Here is a 13,058-nt window from a genome sequence, read left to right on the forward strand (position 1 = left end):
ATTGACTCACTTTTTACATAATAGTGCTTTGTTTAATTTCCATGAGTTTGTGTACTTTTTTGCATTTATTTTGTTGTTGGTACCCAGCTTTAATTACTTTGTGGTCAGATAGAATGCAACAGGGATTTAAAGTTCCCTATATTTGTTGCAGCAATCTTTGTGTCTTAATATGTGATTTATTTTGTAGTAGATTTCATGAGCATCTGAAAAGAAAGTGTTTGTATTGAATTATCACTAGATGTCTGTTGGGGTACCCTGCCATTAAGGTCATAGTCCACCATGTCTGGACAGCTGTCTGAGCTTGGCTCAAAATGGAGAAATCCCTTTAGGAGGTCAAATAGTGGCTGTAATTGGCTTGGGATGGGAAGGAAGGGCCTTAATATTGCCTAAAAAGCTCTGTAGAGAATTAAGGGAAAGGGGATGAGGGGTATCCAGGATAGGTTTAAGGGGCCCAATAGTAGTAGGCATTATTTCAGTCCTCAGGAAGGTAATGGGGGGAACCAATTGTATCTTATTTGTGGCTATCATAAAACCTCTTGTCCCTAGGGTGTTTATCATAGAATCTCTCAGGTCCTCCAGAGAGGAATGCTTGTCTTCACAGACCAAGAGGTCATCCATGTAATGGTAAACATGTAGGCCTTCTCTCAGATGGGGTGCCAGTGCATTTGCAGTGGCCTCCTGGCAGATTGTAGGGCTATTTGCCATGCCCTGTGGCAGAACTTGCCACTCATATCAATTGGCTGGCCCAGAGTTGTTAATCATTGGAACTGAGAAGGCGAAATGTTGGCAATCATTATTATGTAAAGGGATGGAGAAGAATCAGCCTTTTCTATCTAGGATTAACAGGGGTGTATTAATGGGAATGGTGGAGATCATGAGCAGGCCCCTTTGGAGTGATCTCCATATTTTCATGGTTTTGTTTATGGCTCTGAGGTCTTGTAGTAGTCTCCATGCCCCTGTATTTTTCTTTATGACAAAGACTGGGGTGTTCCATGGGCTCCTAGAGGGACTAATATGACCCAGCTATAATTGTTCTTTGACAAGTCATTGTAAAATGAGTAATTTCTCTCTGGGTAATGGCCACTGTTCCTCCCAGACTGGTTCTTTGGTGATCCAGTCGAGGCAGGGAGTCTGGTAATCAACAGTGGCCTTTAGGATTGGGATTTTTGTTCTAGGAACCTCATATAATCATCTATTTGAAAGCACTCTCCTTCAGATACACTGGCAAGAACTACATTGATGTCTTCCAGGATATCTTGTCCTATGAGATTTGTGGCTATATCTGCAATCAGGGGTCTTATTGTGCCAACCTCTCCGTTGGGGCCCTCCCATTTATAGAAGTCTTTGGTGATGAATGCTTGGTAGGGTCCTCCTGCTCCCATCAGCTGAGGTCCTGGTGTTAATTCCCAGTGTGGGGGAACCTTGGAGCATCTTAAGATGGTTTTATCAACCCTGGTGTTGAGGAGGCATTTGAAAAGTTTATTGTCTGTTTTTATGGTTAATTTTGGATGTTGTTTTCTGTAATGCTGGTTACCCACAATGTTTGTGGCTTTCCTCTTGTTAGCAGGGCTGAGGGTTGCCCTGAGAGGAGTTTAAAGGTGGCAAAGTTTACCATCTTTGTCATATTTAGATTTACAATCTTTTTTTCCAGTGGAAGCCCTTTTTGCAGTGAGGACAGATGGATTTAGGGGGTCGAAGGGCAGTTGAATCATATTTTGGGCAATTTCCTTTCCAGTGTCTGGTCTCCCCACATTTAAAACACCTTGAGTTGGATTGGATTGAGGCTACAAAGCCCTGGGCAAGAGAAAAGGCCTGGTATGAGGCGGTCTCAATGTTGTGGGTGGCCATGATCCATTTGTCATAATATTCCTTTTTTAGTCCCTGGCATGCTTGTCTGTGTTCAGGGTCATCCCTTCCCAGATGAAGTTGTTTAGAAGCATTGCTTTGCCTGTGGGGTCTGTTATTTTTCTGTCTAAACTGGCTTGTACTCTTAGTATAAAACCTGGGAGGGTTTCAGTTGGTTTTTGTTTTAGAAAGGTCAGTAAAGAGGCCTCTCCAGGCCCTGTGGACAAGGGGGTTAGGCTGTCCGAGTCCTGGAGTGCACATAAGCGGACCTGTTCAAAACAGCTGGCAGGGATCATGGCCTGTTGGATTCCTGTGGAGAAGTTGCCCTGACCGAACAGTTGGTCATAATTCCCATCTATGAATCCAGTGGGTGGATCTTGTCCTTGTTGTGGTCCTAGTTGTTGATTATGCATGCCATTTTTTCTAGCCTGTATTAGGCATTTGTCTCTAAAACAAAGCCTCCCATTGTACAAATAACGGACTGGGAGAGTGGATTGACAGATATCTTTCCAGTCTTGGGGGGTTAGGAGGTTGGTATTGAAAGTTTGTAATATAGATTTGGTCCATGGAGCATGGATCCCTTCTTCATGGACGGCTTGGCGCAGTTCTTTTAAATCTGTTGATGGGAGGGGATATCAAGCCAATGGATGTTGTCTTGTTAGTTGTAGGTTAATGGGAAAGGTCCTTATGGGTGGGATTTTTGGGTTCTGAGGCCATTGTGGTTGAGGATATTGGGGGCAATAGCTCTAATTATCCCTGAGATTACAGAGCTGTTCAATGGCTGTGTGTGTGGCAGGGGTGGCATTGTAGATGGTGGCGCTAAAGGTGAAGGAGGGGAGGGAGAAGGATTTATCTGGGGATTTTCAGTGTTTTTTGGAACCTGGGTCTTAACATCTGGGTCTTTGTTTTCCTCAGCCCATGAGGACTTGTAGGGGGGGAAAGGGGGAAGGGTTTCTTTGGTTGGTGAGTATTTTTTGTCTGACTAGATCAATTGCCTTTTCTGGGGTGACTAAATCTGCTACTGGGCAATCTTCAGGGTCTTCTTCTTCATTTGAGTCCCCCACCTTATTTTCCCGTATTTGCTTTTTGTCTAGTGGGTCCTCCTCAGGCTTGGGCGTCTTTCCTAAACATTGTCAGATGGCAGCTATAATGGGAAGGAAGGAAAGGGGCAAATGGTACCCTTCCTGGATTTCTTTTTTACGAGTCAGGTAGGCAACACAGGTCCAGACGTCCCTGTCAGAGATATCTGCTACAGGACCCAGCGTACAAATTGAAACACCTCATTCCAAAATTCTAAGCCTTCCTTTTTGGAAATCTTAAATCTTCTTGACTTAAGTAGGGCTCTACAGGAGCAAATTTGGAGATGCCTCTGACGTGATGTTGAATTTTCCATTATAGGAAAGAAAAGAAGTGTTGTCAGTGGTGTTCAATGTTCCCAAGGCAGCTTGCCATTGGGGGGAGGGAGATTGAAATGTTCCAATGAACACATGCCTGCCCACAGATTTAAGAGACTGGCAACCATCCTAGAGACTTTTAACTAGTTGCTGTGTTATCAGATCTTTTATGAGCGATGTAAAGGTTATTGCCTACACCCAGTTGGGCTGTCGGGGTCTGGAAAGAGGGCAGGGGTCCTTTGGCCAATGTCGGGGAGTTGCCCGACAGAGAGGCTTCAGTTGCCTGCAAACCATATCTGATCTCTCACGAAGATGCAAACTGAAAGTAAAGCAAAGAGAGGACTGACCGGGCCTCAGTTGGGACGGTTAGGCAAAAATGCCGCTACCCTTGCGGAGGGGGTACTCACAAACTCCGTGCATTCCAGGAGCCCCACGATGGGCGCCAGCTGTGGGTCTCTCTTCCCTTGTGGGTCATTGGCCACTGATCTGCGAGAACAAAGGGAGCAGAAGTGATGAACAGGGTCAGGAAGGCCATGAGTATGACGGAAAGAACTCCCAGGAGTAAGCTTCAGTGAGACAGCTCATTTATTTAGGGGAGTTGGAGGATAGGGTGAGGACGGCAGCCAAATCTTTACCTGATAGGTGTTCATAGAATGCTTTATTTGCATGTGGCAGGAGGACCCTATCATGTAGAAGGGGGAGGAGGGATTGACTGGCTGTAGTGCAGTGCCTAATTATCATATGGGAAAACCAGGGGCAGCTTTTGCAGGGAACTATGTCAAAGGTCAGGTTCCAAATAAGGTCAGGCATCTGTGCTTAGAGACACTTTCCAAATAAGGTCAAGCAAAGAGTAGGAAGCCCCTGCTGAGAAAGGGAGTCCTCCATTTTGAGCTGAGCTTGGGGAGCTGTCTGGACATGGCGGACTATGACCTTCACAGCAGGGTCCCCCAACATCTCCCCCTGTTTTGTTTGATAATGGAGAGGTATCATCATAAGCTTTAAGAACCAATTCATCTATATCGGGAGAATCCAAGGTCTGATAATGGACCATGACCTGATCGGTAGTAATTTTAGCAATGGTGGTAATTTGTTGTCGAAGAAATTGTATAAGGTGGGGAGCAAGCATCAAAATAACACATAGCATAATCAGGGGGCTGACAAAGGGTAAGAGCCACGAAAACAGGGGGGTAGTCTTGGGGCAAGTCTGGGTTGATGTGTAAATAGGGTTTCAGAATTAGTTCCAGCACAGCTATTGATATGTTCACTTCTGAGACTGGGAGGAAACGGTCTATTGAGTTAGATGATTCTTGCTTCCTATCTTCTAAAGTCTGTAGGCGTTCATGAAGTTCTATGAGTGACCCTTGGATGACAGAAGCTGGGTCACAGTGGGAGTGAGTTGTGCTTCCTGGAGGCCAAGCACAAGATGTCACACAGATGAGTATGGTGGATCTAACCTTGGGGTCCCAGCCTGGGACTGAAGTTGTAGGATGAGACTTGGTTCCTAGGCAACATGGCTGGGAGGGTGTTTTATGCTTGGTTGGGCTGGCTCTGGAGGTTCCTAGCTGGGATTTGGATATCAGGAGCCTCCTGTCTTATTTTGTTAAGATCATGTTTGTGGGTGTTGGGGACATGGCTTAGTGTCTTGCTGTGCTTCCACAGACCAGAGTTTGGTTCCTAGCACCCACATCATGCAGCTTAAAATGATGTATAACTTTACCTTCAATGGATCAAATACCCTCTTATGGACTCCACTGGTATGCAAATGCACACACACACACACACACACACACACACACAGAAACACACACACAAACTAAAAAATAAGAAACTTCATCCATACATATTTATCGTATTTATTTATTCCCTGTATTTCCTTGCCATTTAATTAATATCAGTTGAGATAATATAAACAGTTATGTGACATTAGATCTATATTAAAAGATATGATACCAAAAGGCTACATATTCCTTGAGGGAGGTTGGGAAGGCATGGTGTGCTACGGTTGCACATAGGATAGTTAGGTAGACTTATGATTAATATTTTCTTCCTCTGGGAATTAAACGTGACATAAGATGTGATTGGGTGTTAACAAGGGGTAAGCTTGTGGTAGTTAATTTTGATTGTCAACTTGATTGGATCTGTAATCAACTAAGAGACACACTTCTGGGTATGTATATGAGGATATTTTCTGGAAGGGTTAACTAAGGAGGAAGACCCTCTCCTAAGTCCTGCAGCATCTTCTGGTGGGAGCCCATATGTGAAAAGGTCTGAAGGAAAAGCAGTTCTTTCTCCTGCCCTCCTTCACTCCTTGCTGATAAGTGTATCTACCCTGTTGACACACAATAGACATCGGAATTCAACTTCTTTAGCCTTCCAGTGAGGACTGAAGAACAGCAGTTCTCCAGGAATCCCCCAGAGTCTCAGCAACAGATTGAGACCACTGAGGCATCATAGCTGGTGAACTGAGCATCAGCTGGGTTCTCAGCCTTTCCAGTGTGCATCAAGTCATTGTTGGATATTATAATCTAATAAATTCTGCTTGTGCATTTATTCTATCTGCTATATTTCTCTAGAGAACCAAGAATAATAAAGGGTCCAGAGGTCCAGTTCTTCATTTAACTTTTTTTACCCAGGCTTGCTATGTAGTTGTCAGTCTTGGCTGATGTGGTACTCACTGTGTATCCCAGGCTGACCTAAACTCACAGGAATACGCCTGTCTTAGCCACTTGAATGCTTGTATTACAGACCTGTGCCACCTCACGTGGCTCCATTTGTCCTTTCAAGCCTACCTAAACAATATTACACAATATAGAACTTTCTAGACTTTGGGGGGATTATCTATACTCCACTTTAAAATAATTTCATGGAGACATTTGAGAACTCATATGTTTATATTTTCCTATATTATTAAAGTGCAGTTATGATTCCTTAATAGTAGTCGTTTTATATTATCCTATATAATGTAGTGATACATTATGATTATTTACTGCTGTTATTAATAGAATAATATTGTTTGTAACAATGTCAAATTACCAGTCATGAGAGATCCTATAGTGACACGAGTCTGTAGGTGGCTTTGTTCCATCTTCTGCTAATGATGTTTAGTGTTTCTTAGTGCTGCCCACTGGACCTGGTAAATCCTGATTGGTATCAAGGGACAATCCAATACTAAGCATTGGGGAAAATTCATCTTACTTTCATCTCTGCTCTGAGTGGCGTAGGTGACCTTTCCAGTCTGGAGATGTGTTTTCTGTTGGGTGATGGGGGGTGGAGGGAGTAGCAAATCCAGTGCCATGAAAAGCATTTTAGAGAAATACTCTGTGTGCACAAAGGGCCATTTTGAGTGAAGAGCCTCTTGCCTCCTGTCCTGCCCGGGGTACTTCCCCAGAAGGATGGTCTCTTGCTCGTGTTGGAGCAAGAAAGGCAGCAGGTAGGCTGTGGGGTTCCTGGGGACGTGAGGAAGGTGTGGAAGCTTTTCAGAATTCCAGGTGAACTCACGTCCCAATTCTAGGAGGACACTGGGGAGGTGTGTATTCTTTTTTTCTAGGGGACACTAGACAAAATTTCAACTGAGATAGAAATTCGGTTTATCCAGTTCTTGGCCTGTGAATTGATATGGAGAAACATAATTTACAGACATGTCCATGCGTTAAATTTTTCTCTGGAACATCTTATGGACATTTCAAATAGTGGCTCTAGTCTTTAATCCCAGCACTCAGGAGACAGAGGCAGAGCAGACAGGTCTCTGTGAGCTCAAGACCAGCTTGGTCTACATATCCAGTTTAGGCCTGCCACAGCTATATGGGAACAAAAGAAGCAGGTATAAAATATCAAAGGGAAGTATTTATTTACATTTTAGTTTCCTAGATCAGTGTATGGATTTTCTTGGAGAATGAAAATGGCAGAGGACAGAATTCCAGTCACTGAAAGCTGCTTGTAGGCAAGTACATGGCCTCACTGTGACTGGAGCGACTTGCCATTTGTTTGTTGTATGGAAGCGTTTTGCTTTGCTTCGATCTGCTTTCACTGGAGTTCAGATCATATGATTGGGAGTATTTGGTTTCTGTAAGTCAGACAACTAGGTCTCAGATCTGAGATGAAGACTAGTTGACCAGAATCACAAAGGCTCATACAAGAGGACTTTGTGGATTTAAAGTGGAAAAGAGCATTTATTCTACTTGCATAGGCATTAGGAGGAAGAATGAGTCAGAAAACACTACTGGAGTTATGACTGGAGTTAAGCTACGGGACCTTCTTTTCTATATACTGGTAGGCAGAGTGTGTGTGTGTGTGTGTGTGTGTGTGTGTGTGTGTGTGCGTGTGTGTGTTGCATGCACGTGTACATATGGGTATGTATAAGTGGAATACTCATGTTTGTGCATGTAGAGGCGAAATATTGATGCTGGGTATCCTCCTGCACTGCTTTCTACCTTATTTTTTGAGTCAGGGTTTCTCACTGAACCGGAAATTAATTTTTTCAATTAGACTGGTTGGTCAGTGAACTCCCGAGATCTGCCTGTCTTTGCCCCTGTCCAGCACTGGAGTTACAGACATGTTTTGCCATCCTTGGCTTTTTGCATGAGTGTAGGGATCTGAACTCAGATCCTCATTCTTGTGTAATAAATTGCCCATTGAGCCATCTCCCTGGGCCCTGAACCTTCTTAAATATATGGACTGTGAAGGTTGAATGATAGAAATTCTGTCTGGACTGACCATCTATCATGGCATGGAAGGGAAACACTTCTTTTTACCGATCTTGGACTCTCAATGAAAAAAAGCCAGGCCTCAGCCTTTAAGTCTTTTTAGCAAGCCATATAGAGTCAATATGTGACTCTTCCCAATTTATTTTACTTCAGAGGCATACAGATGAAGCTACAGGATTTTTGTTAATAATATGGCCTCACATATGGAAACAAGCCTTAAGGTATGATGAAGGAGTATCTTTGAGGGAAGACCAACTTTTTAAAAAAATATTTTATGTGTATGCGTGCATTGCCTGCTTGTAGGTAAGTGCACCCGTGTCATGCAATGCCCACAGAGGTCAGAAGAGGCTGTTGGAGCCACTGGGACTGGAGTTACAGTCAGTTGTTAGCTGCCGTGTGGGCGCTGGGATTCAAACCCGGGTCTTCTGCAAGAACAACCAGTGTTCTTAACCACTGAGCCATCTCTCCAGCCCCTGGGATGACCAACTTTTATGACTGAATTTTTGGTTTTATTTTGCTTCCTTTTATTTTACTTTGGTGACAATTTAAACCATAGCCTCACACATGGTAGACAGGTGATGTGCCTTTGAGCTCTACTCCTAGATCCAGGTTAATTTTTTTAAGTTGTAATTTTCCCTTTGCAATCATCATCTGTGGCTGCATAATATGGTGCTATTTCACCATATTATAGGTAATTAAAAGAGATCTTTTTTCTAATTTGGCGGTGAACTTCAAAGGAAAATGACTAACATTGTTAAAAATGACATTATCCTTTATGATGAACTGTGGTCCACACACAGTTCTTACATAGCTAGTATTTTAGATGCATGCAATATAAAGACAGTTATAGGTGAAAAAAATCAGTTATTTGTACTCAACACTGGGCAAAATGGCATGCTGAATACACTGGTTTAAAATAATAAGCCCAATTCCCTTCCCATTTCATTTACATGTTTGATAAAACACAGTTCTCCACACTTCCGTCATGATGACTCAAAATAGTTCAATGACAGATTGAAGAAGAGGAAAAGCCAGTGGTGGAGGAAACAGGGAACAGGACAGCCGTCCAGGTGTTCATCCTTGAAGGGTTCCCTGCTGCCCAGCACCTGCGTAGCCTCTTCTTCCTGGTGCACTTGCTGGCCTACTTGGCTTCCATCATGGGCAACGTGCTCATCATCAGCATCATCTGTGTGGACCATCGCCTGCAGACCCCCATGTACTTTTTCCTCAGCAGTTTCTCCTTTTTAGAGTGCTGTTTTATAACTACTGTTATTCCTCAATTGCTGGCCATTTTTCTCTCAGGGAGACAAGCAATTTCCTTTGCTGCCTGTTTCACACAAGCCTTTTTCTTTCTTTTCCTGGGAGCGACTGTCTTCTTCCTTATGGCTGTGTTATCCCTGGACCGGTACCTGGCTATTTGCAAACCTTTGCATTATCCTTCCATCATGAACTCAAGGATGTGCTTCCTCCTGGTGGCTGCATGTTTGGTTTTGGGATTCCTCTTCATGGCTGTCCCAGTTATAATGCTTTCCCAGTCATTTTTCTGTGGCCCCAATGTTATCCCTCATTTTCTCTGTGATTTTGGACCCTTGACAAATCTCTCCTGTTCAGAAACCAGATCTATAGAAATGTTGTTTTTTAACCTTGCTTTAATTGTACTTTTTTCAACCCTCATTATAGCCATCTTTGCATACAGCAATATAGTAGTCACAATAGTATGTCTCCCATCAGCCAAGGAGCGTCAGAAAGCATTCTCCACCTGTTCCTCTCATCTCATCGTCCTCTCTCTGATGTATGGAAGCTGTGTCTTTATATACATGCGGCCAAACCAGGCAAGCAGGCTGGACACCAACAGAGAGGCCGCTCTTGTGAACACGGTACTGACGCCCCTTCTCAATCCAGTCATCTACACCCTGAGGAACAAGCAGGTCCACCAGGCTCTGAGGGATGCGCTGTCTAAGATTAAGCTGCACAGATATCAAAGGAACAATGCACCGTCCCTTTGATTTAGCCTGACTACATTTCTATATAAGTGTTTTGTACAAATTTGCAGGTATGTTATTTTCAATTATGCTTTTTTATTCTTAGAACCATGGCTAACTTATCCAATAAGCGAATCCAAAGGCCTTAATGATCTTTGTGATGAAAATTTTTCTATATTGTCTTTGCATTGCCTTTTAATTGATAAAACTCCAACACTTTCAATAAAGGGCCTCAAATTAGCCAAGGATTTGTTTGATATATGTTAAATCTGGGAAGCTCTGTTTTCAAGTATCTTCTGAGAAACTAAAGAGGAGATAGAGTTGGGGATGGAGAATTAAATTCATGAGTACAAAGAATATAAAATTAATTCAAGGACAGACTTTATGTGGTTATCATGCTAAACACAGAAGGACACAGAAACATAACTGTTATGATATTAACAAGTTACTAAACATGACTCCCTATGTTTCCTATGATGAGTATTTGTATATAAATAGAAATTGCTACACCTCCAGTTTCCACTCTGATGAAAATATGCAAATGAATCTGGTTGAAATAGAAAATCTCCATTGCTTCCATTTGTTTGCCAGGCTGATTTCAATACTAAAGCCCTGAAAATAAAGGACCATGAAATGGACAGAGTACTGCAAATTCTGGAAAAAGGAGCTGAGTAGTTAGGTCGGTCCCTATGCCAATTATAAATAAATGTAAACAGTGAGAAATTATATTAGAGGTTGAAGAAGTCTATTTGTGAATGTAAAGTTTCTTCAAATGAATTTATGAACAAGGAGTCATGAATCCATTTTAATACTAAAGTAAAATTAATCTCTATGTAATGTGTCACATGACATGCTAAATGGAGTGAGAAAAGAAAGGAAAAAAAAATCTCATGTATTGGAGAAAGGGCAAACTGAAGCAACTTTAAGATCATAGAGTTAAACATAAGTTTACAATAATGAAAAGCTATAAGTAGATTAAAACCTCCAATTAAAGAAAAAGAAAATTTGGCCGGGTGCGGTGGCACAGGCCTTTAATCCCAGCACTCGGGAGGCAGAGGCAGGCCTGTGAGTTCAAGGCCAGCAAGCCACATAGCCTTATAAAAATGAAATAATCAAGAAAATATAATAATGACACATATATACACACAATGGAAATTTTTTAAATGTATGGACTAAAAGGAGAAATAAAGAAAGTATAACGAGGTTTGGAAGTTTTAACATCATTGCTTCGGTAACTAAGAGGGAAAAGATAACACTAGAGGTGCGGAGCATTTACAAAGCTCTATCAACTAATCAGGCGTGGCTAATACAGATTATTTTATTTTACATTTGCAGAATGCCCATTGTTTTCATGTAAAGATGGGAAACTTATCAAGACAGAATTTCTTCTGGATTGCAAAATGAATCTTGAAATTCTTTGAAGGAATGGAAATACAGATATTTTCCAACCACAAATTAAATAAGAAAGCAAAAACAACAAGATAAATAAATTATCTGGGTGATTCTTAATATTTGGCTACAAAGAACTCTATAAATATCTCTTGGCTGAGAGAAAATATTAAAGACAAAATTTGAAGATATTTTTCAGGAAAGAAAAATTTAAAAAAGACCATATTAAAAGTCAGTGTAGAGAAATGCTATTATTTGAAAAAAAAAGGATAAGATTAATTATTTAAGCACCTAAATTTAAAAAGTAATAACATAATAGAAATTCAAACTTAAAGTATATGAGTAACCTTGCAAGCAGTATGCCTATCAATGAATCAGTGAAATAAGAGGCAAAGTAAAAATAAGCAAAGCAAAATTTCATTCTCTGAAGTGACTCACCAAATGCTTAAACGCAATAAGATTAACCAGAAATATGGTGGTAGGGAGGGTGTGGGTCAAGGAAGGGTTTCTACATGAAGAATCTGCGAGTCTGGCACATATCGCAAGCACAATACAATATTCTAAATGCCTTTATGCTAATAAATTTGATAGCTAGTGTGAAATGGACTATTTCCTTGAAAGATATAATCCATCAAACAGAAGAAGAAATATAATATTAATCTAATTTTGATCTACTGAAGAATTTAGCATTCAAAACCCTCCTGCAAAGAAGGCCCGAGGTTTGACTGAGGAGCGTTATAAGATAGAAGATGACTCTCTAGAATACACAAAGAATTTTAAAAACTGAACACTAAGAAAACAACTCAATTACAAATGGTCTGTGAGGGCCGGAGAGACAGTTCAGTGGTTAAGAGCACTGGCTTCGCTTGCAGAGGACCAGGGTTTGGTTCCCAGCACCCAAATGGCAGCTAACAAGCATCCATAACTCCAGTTCCAGGAGATCTGTGGGCATCGTGGAACATGGGTGCACTTTCATATGTGCAGGCCATACAATTATACACATAAAATAAAAATAATGAATAAAAGATTTAAAAATGGCCTATGCACAGCAACTACCTTTATTGGTGTAGTAGAGGCACTTTGATCTAGGGGTAATCAAGAGCTATCCAATTGAACTTAAAACCCTCTCAACGGGAGGAAACTCATGGGTGGAACCATAAATATAGCCAAATACACAGGGGTGGAGAGGTCATAGATTCTAGAGAAAACCTTATCTCTGGAATATCTCTAGACAAATGTAACTTCTTACTATATGCTAAATATAGATCCTTATATTCTCAGACAAATATACTGTACACCGTTCATCAAAGAAGCTTATTTTTGCAATAATTAGAGGCGATTACAGAGTTCTGCAACTGGTCACACACAGAGAATATGTGTCTGAGTGATGCCCCACTCTAAGTGACACATCTACAGTGGAAACTCTAAACCTAAGGCTCATGGAACATAGAGGAACAGGGGGCAGAGAGAACACTAATACATCTCTCAACTCTCACCAGTGAAACTTTCTCATACAACAAAGACTGATGCACACAGAAGGCCAAACTGATTAAATTTAAGAGAAGAAGAGACTGTAGAGTGCAAGTTCCTGGATAGGGTTCCTATATTAAACCTCACCCACCCATGGCTCAGGGACCATTGTGGAAGAGGGGACAGAAAGATTGTAAGAGCCAGGTGCATGAACATAAGAAAACAGAGGCTTTCATGTCCCTGGGAACTTGCTCATATGAACTTGCAACAATGGT

General features: G+C 41.6%; 1 protein-coding gene across 1 annotated transcript; it reads left to right on the forward strand.

Moving 5' to 3' along the window:
* Nucleotides 1-3,551: 3,551 nt before the first annotated feature.
* Nucleotides 3,552-9,948, forward strand: LOC103737915 (olfactory receptor 6C4-like). The gene is made up of 2 exons (XM_008837739.1): nt 3,552-3,638; nt 8,956-9,948. Exons 1-2 carry the CDS (start codon nt 3,552-3,554, stop codon nt 9,946-9,948), a joined length of 1,080 nt encoding a protein of 359 aa, XP_008835961.1.
* Nucleotides 9,949-13,058: the final 3,110 nt, after the last annotated feature.

This window comes from Nannospalax galili, unplaced genomic scaffold (assembly GCF_000622305.1).
Source record: "Nannospalax galili isolate Female #2095 unplaced genomic scaffold, S.galili_v1.0 scaffold2819, whole genome shotgun sequence".
Classification (NCBI taxonomy): Eukaryota; Metazoa; Chordata; class Mammalia; order Rodentia; family Spalacidae; genus Nannospalax; species Nannospalax galili.

Bases quoted from the DNA above. Each gene is read 5' to 3' on its own strand.
- LOC103737915 (XM_008837739.1), top strand. From the start codon at position 3,552: ATGCAAACTGAAAGTAAAGCAAAGAGAGGACTGACCGGGCCTCAGTTG. The intron at 3,639-8,955 runs GTACTCACAAAC...GTTCAATGACAG, and splicing joins CCGCTACCCTTGCGGAGGGG to ATTGAAGAAGAGGAAAAGCC.